The following is a 19498-nucleotide window of genomic DNA, read 5'->3' as shown; positions in this document are numbered from 1 at the left end:
TTACCATTCTATATGCGTACTTCCCAAGAAATTTAATGATATGCCATTGTAAATTCAAAATATTTTAGTCATAATATTAGCACGGTATTATAGAACCCAAACTCTGATTTAAAGAGAAATTAGAAATAATAAATGCATTACTCAGTAAATACTTGAAACAATGAATATATAGGAAAAGACTATCTCCCCATATTTCTCAATATCCAGTCCATAGCCTATTTGTTATCAAAATATAAATATGGTCAATCATGCTTGCACGCTGAATATTCCCGGCCATTCCATGCATTGTTGCTATGGTGATGGTGAAATTAGAAGTAGAGATGTTTGTTGCTGATTTTGTTTATATTTATAAAAACAAACCGAAATAAAAATATCAATGTTAAAATAACAATTAAGAAAAAAAAATATATAACTATTATATAAATGAATGACATCGTTAATTTTAATATTATTGCTACTCTCAGAAGCGTTGTTACTCTCGCGAAATATTAATTTTTTTAAATGTACTTAAATTTTCTATTAAAGCAGATTTTGCATTAAATTTCAAACAAAAGAAAGTTTCAAAGCTTTTGCTTCTCAAAAATTTAAAAATATTTGACTGATTATAGATTTGATATTCGATTTTTCTCTAAGCAATCGATATCTGTAGAAAGGGGGCTGTATGATGGTGGACGTGTTGCTTGTCAATCGAATCAAAACAATTCTACTGCGAATCTATTGAAATAATGAATTTGGGTCCTTCAAATCCTTATGGCAATTCGTTGCTATTTGCCGGATTTAACCAAGATCAAGGTACCTTTTTTTTCAATTAATAAGAATTTTCAACTGTTCTTCTGCGTGATTTTATATTAGCCGACTAATTGTTCGTAGTTGTGTAGTATTGTTGCAAGGAAGACGTATTGCGATGTATTTTCAGAACCGCCGCGATTTGTTTTATAAAGTTGATCAAAACTATATTAAACCTTATGATTTTTGGGGAAAAAAGCATATTTTCTAATTAACGACGAGTTAAATATTAATTAAAAGGATTTTGATTCTTTTGTTTCATTTGGCATGGTCTTTTGCGCGTATTTTATTTCTAAAAATTTATTTTCTATTTATTGAAAATTTATTTTCCATTTATTTTTATTTCTAAAAAGTTATTTTCTATTTATTTTTATTTCCAAAAAGTTATATTCTATTTATTTATTAAACTACTACTATAAAAAATTATATTTCTGTTTTTCTCTTTGGTTAATTTATACTTTATAACATCTATAGCATTTAATTCCTAATGTTTAAAACTCGACTGAAAAATACATTTTATGTTTAAAAAATCTATAATATATATGAAATCTAATATTAAATATTACTTTTTGAGTTATTGCGGTCATCTGTATTAATTCTGAGGGTTTAAATTATGCACTGGATTGCATTGTTATAATTAAACTTTTAACAGTAAAACAGCATATCTTTAAAAAAAAATTTTTTTTTTCTTTTGATGCTATTCCTTATCCTGTTCCTATTTGTTTTAATCTGAAATCAATAATTAAATGAGATATTAAAAAGGAAATTCCATTAATTTTTATTGAAGGTCTTGATATTTTACTGATTAGTATCTACTGAAGTTCTGGATAAATGAAAGAATATTTTAAAATTAGTATTAGCAATGAAAAACGTTTGAAACTTACAAGAGGTTCCTTTCCTATTTATGGAAATTTGGTATAAATGATTGATTTGAAAATTTCTCATGTTGATAATGTACATAGTAAATCAATGGCATAATTTTAATTAATAAATCGCATTTAAAATTGGTACATAATTGTGCATTTACAATTACACTGTAAGTTAAGATCAGAGTTGGTTTTTTTTCTCCTATTTTCATTTTTTGGTCTCAAAAATTAGATTATCTCAGAATTATGTAGTTGCAGAAAACTACTTTTACCTGAAATAATAATAATAATAATTAAACTTGTTTACAGCATATCACTTGTATGTGATATGCTGTATTTAGTATAATTATCTCATTATAGTTTGAGGTAATTTAGTATGACAGTAGAGTAAAAATTACAAGGTTTATCACTGCTTGCATTAAATGGTCCTGGATAAGATTCTAAAAGATTTAAAAGTAGTTGTATGTATATTGTAAGATTTGTTGTATTTATACAGTATTTAGTTTTAAATATTATTGATGAATATCCTGTATAAATGATTAAAAATTTATAATGAAAGTGGCTCAGTTTCAGATATCTTATACTACCCTTTCATTTGTATAAAATGTTGGCTATTTTTCATTGTGATATCACTTTGAGTTGTCATTCAGTATATTTGATTATATGTCACTTTCTTAACTATGTTGTGGTTGTCCATATCAGAGAAAGCCACATGTGCCCTTTAGAATGTTACCACATATCATTTTCCATTTATTTCTATTCATACTTGGGAAGGGTCATAAGAAAAACTTTTTACTTTTAAAAAGTGTAGTAATTTATTTAACAAGACTATAATATTATTAACTTTGCAGATCAATTGCATTTTTTTGAATTTGTTATAGCTCGCTGAATTAGAATATAATATCTTTTAGGAAAGGATTATTTACTGTTTATAGATATTGACTGAAACTGCCATTAAGCTCATGTTTCTTTTTATGTGTTTAAACAACTTTTTGGAACTATTCCATTAAAGGGAATCATTCAATATCAAGATAGATATTGCTGTTCTTTTAGTAAGTTATTAATACATTTTAAGTAGATACTCTCTCGCGAAGCTCTCATCAAATAGTTAGCAATTTTTAGTTGTTAGCACACAAAGTTACTTCTGTATGAGATGGCTATAGCTTTTGAAGTAATTCAATAATTGTGGTAAATAAATTGTGTCAATTCCTATTTTAATAACAATATACACAAAACACATTTAGTTGTTTCTCACTTAAAATGTCCCGTTACTCCATTAATAGTATAATACTTGCTTTTTAAAGAGTATATACTATTATATCCTCTTTGTAAAAAAAAATAATAATAATAAATTAGGAGAATATTTAAAACGATGTCTGCATTTAATAATAATTTATTGCAATTAATTTTTTTTATCTATAAGAATTTCCTATATATTTAAGATATCTAATTATAAAATATTGCTATAAATCAGTTAATGAAATAATGTGAAAAATATTTACTTTTTCCCTATTTGAATTGACAGATTTGCTTAAAACAAAATCTGCATATTGCATTTGAATTTATAAATTTGTATTCTTTAGGTTGCTTTGCATGTGGAATGGAAAATGGATTTCGAGTTTATAACTGTGATCCTTTAAAAGAAAAAGAAAAGAGAGGTTTGAGTTTTTTATTTTGTCATGTTTTTTCATATATAATATCATTTATATATAGATTTGCTGTATATATATATAATATTAAAAAATATGTGTGTAAAATTACTGGAAAAAATTGCTAATTTAAAAATGTGGCAAAATTTTAAAAATAAGGAAATTATTTTTCGTATTAATGAATTTTGTATAAAGTTTCCATAATTTGTGATTTGCAAAAGATTACTTATCTAAATATTGGTTTGTAATATATTATGAAATAAAAATTAGATTAGAATTAATTTTTTTTGTGTGAATAATTATTCTCAAAAACTTCAGGATTTTTTTTACCCATTATTTTCGAATAACTTAAAGAATAAGAACTAATTTTTAAAAAAGCATCTGTCCTGAATTTATTTAATATTTGAAATGGGTGTTATGTGATTGTTTTGTATTTATGCTAATAAGAAATTTTTTAAAGTCAGTAATAACCTAATAATAATTTGCTTATCAGTTATTCATCTTATATTTAAATATGTTTTCTATGTATTTTTAGATTTCTCAGATGGTGGGATTGGATATGTCGAAATGTTGTTTAGATGCAACTATTTAGCTCTTGTGGGTGGTGGTAAAAAACCTAGGTATCCTCCTAACAAAGGTATTTGAAATTTTTAGTTATCCCCAAAAAATTAATTGTGGATTAATTTATATAAATTAATTATACTGTTATGAACAATCATTCTGTTTAAAATTATGCTGCCAGGTATTATCACTGTTTAATTATAGTTGGATATTTTTTTAATGTTTTTCCATTATGTTGATCATGAGCAAAGAATGCTAAAATTATTTTAATTAAATGAATAGCGTATTTATTATATAAAACATTAAGGAATTTTGTATTTAAAAGTAAGTTGGCTTATAAGTAAAAAAAGTTAACATATTGTTTTATTTTGATTTAATATACATAGCATTACTAAATATCATATAAAAATTGTTTTTGATGGAATATTTATTTAAGTGATAGATATTTAAAATTTGATATTTTCATATTAAAGTGACCTCCAAACTTCAATCATCAAGATATATCAACAAAATGTTTGCAGTTCTATAAAACATGGATTTTATTTATTTTTTTTATTAAATTGCACAAATTCAGTTTTTTTTTTTTTTTTTTTTTTTTCATTGTGTGCTTTAAAAATATTCCTAGTTTTCTATGAATGTGCAGTTACTATTGTGCCATAATTCTAATGCTGTCAAAAAAATCCTAGGACTATTATAAAAAGGAAGTATCTGAAAGCTTGTTTTCAAATGAATTTTCTAATTCTTTTCTTATTATCTATCAATGTTTATTTCAATATTGGTTAAGATTTTATTTTCAATCATACTTTAATTTTGATATATTAAAATTGCACAGGTTATAATTAATACTAATAATTATAATATACTGTAATTTTTATAATACAGTAATTATTATATATACAGTAATTTGAAGCTTTATAATATTTTTTATTTCATATTATTAAAATTAACTTTGATCATTTTAGTTCATTTTATAAATTTATCATATTATGAATTTCTTATGTATAGTATGAGGCATTCATATATAAATAAAAATATTGAATGTGGAATTAATTTTTATGATTGTAAAAATTACTGTTATTAATATTTCAAAAATTTATAAAGGTTAACAGTATATCTGTATAATTATATAGTATTAACTTATATTTAATTTATAGTTTAATATATTTCAATTAAATAAACTTATTTTATGCAAGATAAATTTTCATTTAGAGATTAAATTGCAGAGATTCTCCCAAGTTTTTTCTAAATAATTATGGCAACAATTTCCACTTTTGATTGTCACAAAAAGGGCTTCATCGGAATATCTAAAAAGTTCTTGCTGATGTGAAATTCGAAGAAATGCCACAATCTTGGATGTTACTTTTGTCATTTGACTATAGTTCATTTGTGGATTTTGTGGATTTTATTGGCACAAGAGCCATGATATTGGCTATGCTGCGCCAAACTGTGTTTTTCAGGATTAAATTATAAAATTTCAGCTATTAAAAATGAAAACTTTTGAGAAAGATGAAGAAAACTTAAATATGTGGATAAAAACCTATTGATTTCAAAAATGCAAAAATTTGAACATGTGGTGTCTTACCAAGTAAGAAATGTAATGGAATATTCGTATTTTGAAAGAAGTGCATACGTTGAGCATTGAAATTTGGACATTCTGACAATATATGTTGGACAGACATTTGACAGTCACACTGGGAACATACAGGTGGTTGTTCACCTAATAACAAGTGGCGGTGGGTGAATCTCGTATGTCCAATACGTAAACGGGTTAATACTGTGTCTGCTTTTCGATTAGGTAATGAAGGCCACGGTTGTACATGAGGTTTAATAGTATGTAGTTTATTGTTAGTTTCAAGGTCCCATTGAGCTTGCCATTTGGAATAAAGAAGCCTTTTAGTGTGCTTATTTAAGTCGCTTACAGGAATAGATGTGAACGCTGGAATACTTGCCAATTTAGCAGCCTTGTCTGCCTCTTCATTGCCCAGAATTCCTACATGAGAGGGTACCCAACAGAATAAAATAATAAAATCCCGAGAAGTCAGTTTGTTAAAAATATCAAGAATTTTGAAAACCAAAGGATGATTATGACGACGAAGATAAAATGATTTTAGCGATTGTAACACATCTAGAGAGTCGGTATAAATAATAAACTTTTTTGTCTGTCTCTCTGAAATTTCTTCTAATGCATATAAAACCGCAGTTATTTCTGCCGTAAAAATTGAACAAAAGGAATGAAGTGTAAAAGAAATGACTGTATCTGGTAAGACAACAGCGAAAGAGACATGATTAGATGATTTTGACCCATCAGTATAAATTGGAAGAAAGTCTTTGTATTGCTGTCTGTGTTCAAGGAAAATTTGCTGATAAATAACTTCTGTTGTCTCAGATTTGTTAAAAGTGTTGAATGGGTTTAAAAATTGCATATTAAGATTTTTCCAAGGTGGAAAATCATTTACCAGCTGTGGAGTAACGTGTAGGTTAAGTAGGTTTTCTGAAAGGAAGTTTTGGACTCTTGTAAAAAACACTGGTACGGACGACTTTCTAGCCTCTTGCAGTCTAACTAAGTAAGAGCGAAGTTTAAAATCATAAAATGGGTGATTCATGTTTGATTGAATTCTAAAATAATAATTCAAAGACAGCATTCGTCTTCTTACATCAAGGGAAGGTTCGTAACATTCGATGCAAAGGCTTTTCACAGGGGATGTCCTAAATGCTCCAGAACAAAGTCTGAGTGCTGTGTGATGAACAGGGTCCAGTTTAATTAAAACACTTTTTCTGGCAGATCCATAAATTTCGCTGCCGTAATTCAACTTAGAGAGCACCGTGGCTTTATATATTTTTATCAAAGAGTCTCTATCGGCTCCCCAAGATGTAGATGACAAGACTTTTACGATATTCAAAGATTTTTCGCATTTTTTCCGTAATGATTTTACATGAGGGAGAAAGGTTAGCTTTTTGTCAAAGATTACACCTAAGAAGCGGATCTCGTCTAAAAATGGAATGATTTCCTCATTTAATTTGATTTCTGGGTTAGGGTGTAAATTTCTTTTACGGCAAAAGTGAACTCCCGCAGTTTTTGATGTAGAAATATTAAAACCATTATTATTGCACCATTCTGCGATACTATTAACTGCAATCTTCAATGCTAGCATAGTTTTTGTTGAACCAGGAGGAAAGGGGGAGGGGATTGAGTCTTGTAATAAATTTAATTCTGTGTACCATCAATTTTTAAGGAATATAAGAGATTAATTCAATCATGAGAGGTTTCATGCTACCCAAACGTTTTATGCTGAAAATTCATATACACTTGTGTATGATTATCCATTAATTTTCTGTTTTGATTCCAGAAAATTGAGTATGCTTACTATAGAAAATGTCCTCTTGTGATGTGGGATTAATGTTTACTTTAAAATTCAATTCGAATTTTCAAATGCTCCAACCAAAATATTTTGAAATCAGATTTAAAAGTTGAAATTTTAATATTTACCTTGTTATAGATAATTTATTTGTTTATATATATATATATATATATATATATATATATATATATATATATATATATATATATATATAATAACAAATGCAATACTTTTGTACTAATCTTTTATTACTTTTTCTTTATAGTTATGGTATGGGATGATTCTCAGGAAAAGCATGTCATTGAATTGGAGTTTTCGACAGATGTAAAAGCAGTTAAACTAAGGAGGGATAGGTACAAAATTTTATCTATTGTCATATTAATTTTTTTATCAAATACAAAATAGTGATTTTCAATTTATAAATTTTGCTTCAGTTTTCGTACTTTTAGTTTCATTTGATAATATATAAACACATATTCATTTTCTTTATTTTTGTTAATTTTTTCCAGAATAGTTGTTGTTCTTGAAACAATGATCAAGGTATATACATTTACACAAAATGCACAACTGCTGCATATATTTGAAACATGCTCAAACCCAAAAGGTAATTCTTAGTATAATTTTTTCCAGTTTTGAAAATATTTGTAATTTATTATTGTGATTTTACTATTGAAATATAAACCATTATCATTCTTATGTGTTTACTATTTAAAAATGTATTGTGAAAATTTGCTGTTTTTACTTAATACATTTTTACTTGATGGGGAGGCAATTTTTTTAAAAAAAAGTAATGTAATGTAAATGACATTTCTAATTGTTTTACAAACAACTTGCCGTATTTTATAGTATTTCACCTGTATATTGTTTTGATATTTGTACTTCTGAATTTCAGTTTTAATGCTCATAAATTAGTAATAAAATTATAATTTTCTTAATTAAATATGATTTTTCATCTAAATTCCTACTTTGATAGACCTGATTTTATAACCCATGGAATATTTAGCATTGCCTTTGTTTTATTTAAAACCATCCATTGGGCAGAAGTTAAAAATTGATTCAAATTAAAACATTGTTTGAAGAGTATAGTTAAAAATTGATAACATTCGGTTCATTGTGCAAGTGATCAATGCAATTAATTGTGAAATAAAAACACCATTTTTAACATATATGCACTATTTAATTAAAAAATATTTTAATTTTTTAAATTCTGTTATGGCTTTTTAATATTTCTGTTAAATAAGAACTCAAATTTTATTTTAAGAAAAAAGCTTTTTGGTCTTCAGTATTAAAGTTATGTCATTATAAAAATAAATTTCTTAACATTTTCAGAAAGTGAATTATTTTATATTTTTTTTTTTTCAAACAAGTTAATTTGGAAATTCCATATGCAATCTACTTGCAATATATTTAAATAATTAATTTTAAATTATGAATTTGCTTTCTTGCAGGTTTGTGTGTCTTGTGCCCAAACAGCAACAATTCTTTGCTGGCATTTCCTGGATGCAAAACTGGTCATGTTCACATTGTAGATTTAGCCAACACAGAGAAGGCTCCTCTAGATATTGCAGCTCATGAAGCCTCTCTCAGTTGTATCGCTCTCAACTTAGTTGGAACAAGAATTGCTACAGCTTCTGAAAAGGTGCTAGAAGCCTCCATCTTAATACTCTTCAATTTCATTTTTAACTTTTTTATTTATATTTTCACAAATGCTACTGCTTTTTAATTTATTTTCCTTATACAAAAGCTGTTCCATTAATTGATGGTGATTTTATCTAATTCCACACTTCTGAAATAGACTGTTTCCATTTTTGGCATTTGATGGATCATTTTATTTTGTTTTTTTATTCATTTAATCTCATCTGGGATTACTAGATTAAATGTTAATGAAAGATTTCTTATTTTGATTAAACTCTTGTTACTACTTATCTGTTACTGAGCACAACCATTATCATTTTGATCCATTTTGAGCTGGCAGGAATAATATTTGAATTCAGATTTTCTTTGTTCTTCAGACTTTCCTTTTATGTCTTCTATGAGAACATTTTGGCATGTTCCAATTTCAAGTGCTGATAAGTTTTTCTATTCAGACTTTAATATCACAACATATCCTAGTACCTGAAATCATTCATTTATGGCTGCAACATATTTATCATAAATTTAAATATATTACATCATTTGTACACTTATATGTTCTATTCTAGAATATTTAAAAATTGCTTAGAATAATAACTGTCTTTTTTTATTTAAGATTTTATTACTAAGTATTTTGGTTTTTATGCAATGAAGTGTTTCCGTTTATTACCTATATAGTTAAAATGATTGATAAAAACCAGTGAATCAATCTACTAACTCCAACTACTGGATTTATTTCATATTTACTTGTCCTTTGTCATATTGGAAAGAAATTTCAAAAAATGTTTACTTACTATATAACCTCTAGAGAAGAAAATCCTTGATATAATCCATAATTACTGTACTGTTTTCGTTCATTTTTATTTCTTATGAGTATTTATGATTTTTGATACATCATCAGTGATGGCTCGCCCCATCACCATCCCTTATTTTTGAAATAATTTCAAAAATAGTACTTCATTTTGTGTTTTCACTAATTTTTATTTCTTATAAACGCTTCTAATCTCTAGATGCATAAGTATTCAACTGCATTCCATCATCCAGTTTTGAGAAATTTCAAAAATTCCTCTTCACTGAATGAATTTTCTTTCTAGAGACGAAATTTGTAAGAGTCTTATAGCCATGATAATTGAACCAATTTTTCTAATTTTTTATTTTATATTAAAATTTATGAAACTTGAATTCATACTTAGTGACAACTTGTCCCTTATCATTTACCATTTTGATATATTGCTAAATAAAACTCAAAGTTCTCCAGTCTTAAGAATTGGACCAATTTCTCTTCTGTTTCCAGAACTTTGCAAACACAAAGAACATTATTCATAAAAATCCTATTTACATTAACAGTAGTGTATTCCTGACAAACTAGTTGGCTGCTAATACATATTAATATTATTATACTTATGCATTTACCAACACTTAAATTTAAATATATCAGTGTCATACTTTAGAATCTATTTTTTGAGTCTTCTACTTATAAAAACTGATTGATTATAGCATCGATGTTTCCATTTTAGAATGGAAAAATAAATTTTCTTTTGGTGGAGGCTTGTCTTCCGAAAAACAGAAATGAAAGTTAAGTCTTGGATTCTCTCTCATGCCTGTCTTAAGGCTGTAACATACTTATATCAAAGTAATGTTAATATGATTTGGAAAGAAGAGTATAAAATTTATTACTGTTTGTCTTCCTCATTTTCTGACTGTGATTCAACATTATGTGACTTTTACTAATAACTAATGGCATACTTTTAAGCTGAGATATTAATCTCGTAAAACAAAATTCAATTTTTTGTTTGATTATGTTAAGTGTGTAGGTCATCTTCATTATGCAAAGAGTGCATTATTGTGATTGTTGTTCAATATTATAATGCTCTTTGAAGGAAGTAAAAGTAGTTTGCCTTCAGCAGTCACTGCAATATTTTGTCATTGATACTGTTTTGAAAGTGTGCACCTTAAAAAGCGACTAATAACATGGTAGTGACAGAACTGTGAAATCAGGGAAAAGTCAAAGAATCATATTGGTCTGGAAAAAAATCTGAAAATTGTAAAAATATCGAAAAATCAGCGAAAATTGCTAAGGGCATTTTTCACCAGTCATGCATGCGTTCAGGGAATTTCATGCATTCTTCTCTCTGCAGTTGAAGCCTAATGTCACCGAAACAATCACAGCAACAACAAATAAACAAATTTCTTATTACAATTTTTTTTACAATAAATTTATCACATTGCACATATTGATCTAGTTAAGATTTTAGGAAAACATGATAATAATAAATAAATTATATTTATATATAATAACACAAATAATCATTAATAAATCAAATTGAAATAATAATTATTTAATAAACTTATCCAATTCTAAACTTAATGGCAACTTTCCTTAGTTAAAAATATTAAGGTGAAAATTTTAACAAGAAGCTTATACGGTGGATGTTTGGTTTGAAACATCCACATGTTTCAAAACTTTTTGGGTTAGAGGAACTAAAACTTGTCTGCTTGAGATGTTTCAAAAACATAGGCAAGCAAAGATTGTTAAATAAGAAAAGAATATGCATTGGTAAAAAGGTAAGAAAGGAAATCACATTGGAGATTAATTAAATGATTTTTTTAAGCTGAAAATTTAAGAGGATTATTTTGGTGGCTCTTTATATTCAGTTTATTTGTATTATTGCAAATATAGACTTGATTATAAGTTTTGGCTGTAAAATGGGCATAGCAGCTGTCCTTAATTTTCTTCACTTTAGCATCTAGAAGCAGTGAGAGCAAGAAAATGAGAATGCTAAGAATGGAAATATTATATTTGAATCTATCATTTGCATTTTTATGTGGGATATATGTAATGTTATGAATTTTCTGAAAATGTTCTTTAAAAATATTTGATTTTTGTTTTTCTTTACTAAAGATAGTCATCATCATTATGCAAAAAGTAAATCTTAATTTTATTTATTTAGGGCACATTAATTAGAATTTTTGATACTTCTACTGGTATTCTATTAAATGAATTAAGAAGAGGTGCAAATCAAGCCAATATATACTGGTGAGTTTTTTTTTAATTATTTACTTAATTTTTGAAAAAAAAAATGTAAGAATTATTTTGCCATTTTGTAGAATTTCTACTTTTATCATTTAAATATCTTATTTACCTTTCAGGTCAAAAGAATAATCTTACTCTAAAATAACATATTATTACTTTCTAATTTTTGATTCTGTAATAAAAGCAAATTCTAATGCATTATTGAATATAAAATAAAAGGGTGGGAGGAAATGTGATTTAAGAAAATCCATCTTTAAAATTTAAAAGATTTGTTTCATCTATTCCCTAAGGACATACTGTATGAGATTTTTTTATCTTATTACTCTCATTACAAAATTAGATCAAATTACATTTTCATTTCAAGTTTTTGGCATAAACATTATCCTGTTTTAATGAAGATTAAATAGAACTGAAGAGAATTTTTCTTCCCATTTTTTAATCAAGTCTTGCAAAGATCTATATTCTATTCTACCCATTTTGCAAGTTAAAATTTATCAAAATTAGGCTAATTACATTGAGTTTGTATCTTTGAGGTTATCACCATTTATTAAGAATCAAAATTTTTTCCTTAAGCAGCTGATTTAATTATTTAAAATCAGTTTGCATTGTGGTAGATGTGGCTGAGAAAATGATACCTTTAGAATTTTAACTTCGATTTATTTTACCTTGGGATTGATATTTGTGTCGTAATATGTACACGTGAATGAAGTTGGAATACATTCCTTTGCATCTGAAATGAAAATGTAAATCATAAATGAAAGTAATATTTCCCTGAATGATTTCTCTAAAAGATTCTTTTAGGAATTTTTTTGACAAATGTTGACTTATGAAAGGAAATCTTGGGTATCTTTAAAAGAATGCATGTTAGAGATTTTTATCTTTTTGCTCAGGGCATGAGAAATGCACTAATTAAGTGTTTATAGAGTGCATGTTAGAAATAAATAAAAGAGTGGAATTTGGCCCAGGAAACAAGAGAAAATTTTAGAATAAAGTGACATGGGCTAATTTAAGATAAGAATTAAGAAATTAATTAGGATTTAGATATTTTTTTATATAAGCATGATAATTAGAGTAATTTGATTAGATATTAACCTACCTGAAATAGGCTGTAAAGAAAAAAATCCTGGTTATATTTGTGAGTCATCTAATCCAAAGAGGGTTGAAATTGTCTTTTTCCCATTACTTCATTGCAAATGAAGATAGAAAAATAAATCGAATCAGGCAAATCAGCATCTCATTAACCTTTTGCAGCATACTATCCTTTAAATTTTATACCCAAATGAAAAAGGTTGTAGATAACCTATTTAGGCCTAAATGAATACACAGGATAAACTTCAAGCAGATTGTACTTATCCTTTTAATTTTGTGGGTGTTCCATCAACTGGAACATAGCACTACTTGAGCTCTGAAACTAATGCATCTGTGTAGCAGATTTAGCATGGCCCAAAGTACAATGAAAGGAGGCATGCTCAAATTTGCTGTTCAAGGGCAATACTTGAAGCATTTTTTTTTTGCTTCAGAAAGAATTTAATTAATTTCTTGAATACAATTAATTTACAATAAAATAACTGCAATTATATTTAAAATAAAAACAAATATATGAAGTTTAAAAATACTTACACGATTATATGAAACAAACGTTAGCAAAATTCAAAATAAAGAGCAGAAAATTTTGTGCTAAGTGAAGATGACTAGAGATACTGATTAAAAAAAACTAACAAAACTTCAGAAACCCAGTGTGAGAGTCAGTCATATCCAAGAATTCTTTCCCTCCCAAATAATATCCCTTGAAATGAGTTCTTTTTCCATGAAAAAGAAAAACGGGAGACAAAGACAATGATGTATCTTTCCATTATAGCAACCTGCCAAGTAATATGAACGGCACAGTGCTCCAGCTAATGGAACACTTAATTTAATGCAATGATTATATGAATGCATTCTTTAAAAATATATATGGAATAAATAGTTTAAAATATAGCCAACGAAAATAAAGTTAAAAAAAAATTCCAGTAATTTTTGTTCTAGATAAAAATTAACAAAATTCCTGGAAAAAAGCAAAATTTTACATAATGTGTTGTTGCTGAAAATTATGGATCTGGTTGATTTAAACTGTCATCTATTAGTAAAAAAAGAAAGTTAAAACTGAATCCTAAACATTTTTTTCCTCATTTATAATTGAATTAAAGGATTTTAGGTGTTCTATGTAGTAGAACACTGTGCCACAAAGAGTTAAGACAAATAGATTTTATAAGAAAAGTTTTTCAATAGTTACAACTGTTTAGAAGTTAAAGGCTGAAAATTGATTTTCAAGCCACAATTTCAACTATCACACATGTAGGTCACATTTAAATAAACAAGAAGAAAAATTCTAGATATACTTTCCTTCTTTAGTTTGAAAATGTTTGAATGCATTTGGACTAATTTGTAATAGCTCAAGGAAAAGTAATGAAATAAAAATAAAGGATGTGAAAACATTCAGCTATAGAAATTTTTAGATGTTGCATTTACTTTAGTTCTCATAAATGTATTTGCTTATAATTGTTAATTTTAATGTGCCACTGTAGATTATATTAAATATTTATTTTGCAATAAATGTCGAATTATTCTATATAAATTAATCATTATCTGTGGTTGCTTCAACATGCAATATATCATTGTTTTTGTTTAAATATTGAAAGGAATTTGAAAATGTCAACTTAAATTATAAGAAATTTGCCTTTGCCACCCAGCTTTAAAAAAGATTTTTCTTTTTTCTTTCTTGTTCTGTATTATTTTCATGTTCTACTTTTCCAGTACTACTACTGCAGTACTTTTTTTTTTTTAATGTTTTGAAATATGCTTTTAATTACATATCAAAGCATTTAATGTCTTTAAAATGTTGCATTACTACAAATATAATCTCCAAAATTTTTCTTTCAGTATCAATTTTAACTTTGACTCATCTCTCATTTGTGTCTCAAGTGACCATGGAACTGTTCATATTTTTGCTGTGGAGGACAGTAAAAGGAATAAGCAATCTAGGTATGGAGTATCCTTACTTTGTAGATTGTTTTTTTTTTTTTTTTAATTTTCTTCTTTGTTTTATTTATTCTCTTTGAATTACTGTTTTTCAGTTTAGCTTCAGCTACTTTCTTGCCTAAATACTTCAGTTCTGTGTGGAGCTTTTCTCGCTTCCAATTGCCTGGAGGTGCGCACTGTATTTGTGCTTTTGGAACTGAACCTAATTCAGTAATTGGTAAGTTGAATAGATGCAGTTTTATTTGTTTAAAGTTTTTAGAATAGAAAGATTTTTAAATGAGTAAAATTTTCAATTTCATTGTAATTAATTGTAATTTTCAATTTCTTTGTAATCTATTGTAATCAAACAAAAAATTAAATATACCTTTATTTTCATTTTTTTAAAATGCATTTTGAAAGTTGATCTTAGTGAATTTCAGAGACAATTGTAATCCAGATATTGTTAACATTTCAGATTTAAGAAATATGGGTTCATTTTATTTCTTAAATTATATTTTAGAACAAATATATCATTCAGAGTTTATTATATGGATGATAAAATACAATATATTACATCATTCAGAAATATTTAATAGATATATTACATATCTGAACCTAATTATTATGCAGAGTGAAAAATATCATTTAATTTAAATTGGTAAAAAAAACTTCTGGTAAAAATTTATGAATACATTTTCAAGTATTTGGATAGACTGCCAAAATTCTTTATATTTCTTAAAGTTTTCTTCTCTAAACACTTGTTAATATGCATTCGTAATGATATTTTAAGGATAAAAGAAAAGGCAGTTATCTATACCTTAATATCTCACTGATCATATCGAACTTTCATTTATTAGTAAGCAGAAAATATAAATGTAGATATAAAAGAAGATACAACCCCACTACCTAAATCTATCAAAAAAACAATCTAAATTAAAACAAGACTATCCAATTGTATCGATTTTTAATGTTAAAAAAATGTTAAGCCACATATCAAGCAATTTAGTATTTTCTGCTTTGTATTTCAGGAGTAAAATTATTTGTAACTAGGCATGTTTGCATGTATCTATTTCACATTAATATTCTGAATATTATAAAGTTGTTTTGAACTTTTATTTCATATAATTTTTAAGAAATGTCAATTAAGATTGTAATTATAGATTTGGAATATTCCAATAATCTAATTAAATTTTTACCATTCCACTCCCCTTCCCTAAATTCATGCAACTGTATTTTTTTTTTTTTTTTTTCCTTTAGCTATCTGTGCTGATGGCAGTTACTACAAATTTTTATTCAATACGAAAGGCGAGTGTACTCGAGACATTTATGCCCAATTTCTGGAACTAAGTGATGATACTTCCATAATGGACCTTTATGGGAAGAATAGGGTGCCATAAGCAGTTTAAAACAAGGAGAAACCTTTGTACATTGTAGTTCTGTATCCCTTTTCTAATGGAAGTCAGTTACATTATAATTTTTTTAAAAATATATATCATTTCATATCTTCCATGGACATGATCAAATCTTGTAAAAATATGCTGTTTCATAATGAGATTTTTTATAGATGTATGTATTCTGTGAATTGTGAATAGAGACAAAAAAAAAATGCACGGCTTGTTTTATTTGTTACAATCAAAAACATTTCTTCTTTTATAAGATTCCTCTTTGATATGCATGTCTGGCAATGTATTATTTTTGGTTGAAACTGAAAAAAGAAATGTACTTAAATGCTGTCTCATTGTTGATAAGGAATTTAAATATTAATTCTTTGTTGTGAATATTTTTTGGAAATATTTATGCAAAATATGTTTTGGATATATATATATGGTCTTTGTATTAGCATCTTGCAATCTTTGCATTATGTAATGTTTTTTGCAGATAACCAGCTTGAATTCTAGTCAGTATACACATTCTGAAAAGAATATTTTAGATGAGATTGCTAGAAACACATAATACATTTTTCTATCTGTGGTGTAATACCATTAAATTTATCTGAAAAGTTTAAATGTAATTTTTCTTCTTCCCTCCTGCAAAATAAATAAAATATTAAACAATACATTAAAATTCTTATGGGTTTAAAGGGCTATTACCATTTTTATTTTTTAAAAAAAATGGTGAACAAGAAAGTCTTTAATCTTTATCATAATGTATGAAAATCTGTGTCTTTCAAGAAATTTTAAGAATGAAATCGAACATTTAAATATTCAAAGTAAAACTGCTTTTATTTTTGACTGTATAGAATTTCTTCAACCAATATATTTCAGACTTTTGTTATTAAATTAATAGCCATCACATTCAAATTTGATTTTCATTTTATCTTAAATAAAGCTTAGACATTAATTTCCAATGCTATTGGTTTTAATATTAAATGTAATCCTGTAGCACATTGTTTGTGTTTTTATTACTACTTAGATTTTTAAAACATCTGGTTGTTATTTTTATTTTGGCTAAATATTTTTAATTATAAAGTTTTTCATTATATATTCAAAACTAATTTTATTTTTTAATGATATTTATTTTTATAAATAAAAAATATTGGCATTTGTATATTACAAGCATTGTAAGAAGAAAATTAGTGTTTAGTTATTTTATCAAACTGTACTTCATTAATATTACATTTCTTTGCTAAATGCTTAGGCTCTATAAGATACCTGGGGGAAAAGTTGATTAATTTAATGTTTATTTAGAATTTTACATTTCCAATATTAAGTTTTTATCTCATATTATCAGTTATTAATTTTCTATCAGAAAGGCACCTAATTCTTTACTTGGGGTTATATTTGGAAATTAATGAACTTGGTCCAGTTCTGATTTTATTGGCATTTTCATACCATAATAAAGGTTTAGAGAAAACCTACAAGCAGTGCCAATGAGAGTAATAATAAATATATACAATAGATTTTTATTTGTATATTTTAATAATGTATTAGAAAAATGCATTTTTACATTTACATTTTTTTAAAATTAAATTTAGTCATCAAATATCTAAATTAGTTCTTTTTATTTGTATGCTTATATGTCAACATCTTTTCAACTGTAGCTTTCACAGTATTTATGCATGATCACATACATAATGTATTCAAATATGAAAATGCTTCTGAACACAATTTGTAAATATATGTTAATACTGACACTGATAATATTTATTTATTATACATTTAAAACTCTGATGCTAAATTTATAAAACATTATGATAAGCTACATTTTTTGAATATTAATTATGTTTAAACATTCATAAAATTGTGCTTACAAATGAGATATTATGTTTGAAAATTATTTTAAAATATGTTAGGGAGGATTCACAATTATTAGTTTATTGTCTGTTATGGCCTGTGATTATTACATATGAATTTATTTAGACTGTAAATTGTACATTACTATGTGGTAACTATTTTTGTGATACCTGTATAATATTTTGTTAAAAAAATAATAAAATGTGTAAATTTTTATTTGTGTTTCATGAATCTAATATACATTTAATATATTTTACTTCAGGTTGCCTTATAAGTTTTAAAATCAAATTTATTTTGAATTTAATTGCTGTTTCATAAGTCCAGTTTGGTTTGGGAAAGAATTGTAAACATAACTATATAAGTTTGTGAAATCATTCTTGTTCATCCCCCCAAAAAAAATTCACGCACACACATACACACAAAAAAAGTCGAAATGTAAAATATTGCAAAGTACAATTGCAAGAAACTGCATTCGATTTCTGTTACTGTATTCTGGTTCTATACTAACTTGAATTGCATCACTTAAGTAGAATGTTTAATATCTGTTTTGTGAATTTTCAGTCCTCTCTTTGTACAGTATTTAAAAAACTTACTTTCCTTTTAATTTTTAGCAGTGTTAATAAAAAAAAATTCTTTTGCCACAAAAAGATTGAATATTTATAAAAACTATCACAGTATAAGGTCCTTAAATATTCCAGTCAGACATATACTTCCAATTGCAAAACATTGGTAATAAAAAAAAAAAAAATTATACCATTCTCATAGTACAAAATACGTACTCTGAGAGTGATTATTATGTTTATATTATTAGTATTATAGCTATATTATGTGTATCATTAAAATAAATGTTTATTTTATACTCATCTGTAAAAACACAATGTGATGTTTCTAGCTGCAAAATTGCTGATATACTGAAAGACTTCATTGATTTAGACCATTCTCTCCATATTCCTGACATGTGTTTGGTCTTTCATTATCAGTTTCAGGGATAATGCACATGTCACAAAAGATTATTAAATGGAAAGAATCAGAAAATAATGTATGTAAATTTTTAAAAATAATCATATACATTAATTGCAGTGTTTACAAAATTCGTTTAAAATTAGCACCGTTTACACTACATAAAGGTGCATAATATTTATGTATAGTCATCAACAAAAAAATAGAACATCTTTGTAATATTTTATTTATTATTGCAGTCTTCACAAAATCCATATGGATGGAAAGGCTTTGAGGAGACAAGTTTGTTCCAATCTACAAACTGATTAACCAAGTTAATGAACTTATCACGAAATTCTTCCATTACAGCTATTAACATATTGTTGTTGTTGAACTGATTTGTCATTATGAAATTAACTTCCCACTAATACTTTCTGAAATT

General features: G+C 26.2%; 1 protein-coding gene across 1 annotated transcript; it reads left to right on the top strand.

Moving 5' to 3' along the window:
• Window positions 1–653: 653 nt before the first annotated feature.
• On the top strand, window positions 654–18285 carry LOC129965586 (WD repeat domain phosphoinositide-interacting protein 3-like). The gene is made up of 10 exons (XM_056079610.1): window positions 654–792; window positions 3236–3310; window positions 3837–3938; window positions 7487–7574; window positions 7731–7825; window positions 8670–8860; window positions 11805–11890; window positions 14807–14908; window positions 15001–15122; window positions 16142–18285. Exons 1-10 carry the CDS (start codon window positions 726–728, stop codon window positions 16279–16281), a joined length of 1068 nt encoding a protein of 355 aa, XP_055935585.1. The 5' UTR covers window positions 654–725; the 3' UTR covers window positions 16282–18285.
• The last annotated feature ends 1213 nt before the right edge of the window (window positions 18286–19498 follow it).

Source organism: Argiope bruennichi, chromosome 4 (genome assembly GCF_947563725.1).
Source record: "Argiope bruennichi chromosome 4, qqArgBrue1.1, whole genome shotgun sequence".
In the NCBI taxonomy this organism is placed as follows: domain Eukaryota; kingdom Metazoa; phylum Arthropoda; class Arachnida; order Araneae; family Araneidae; genus Argiope; species Argiope bruennichi.
The sequence above is the reverse complement of the archived record's forward strand: the minus strand, read 5'-3'. Positions and strand labels throughout refer to the sequence as shown.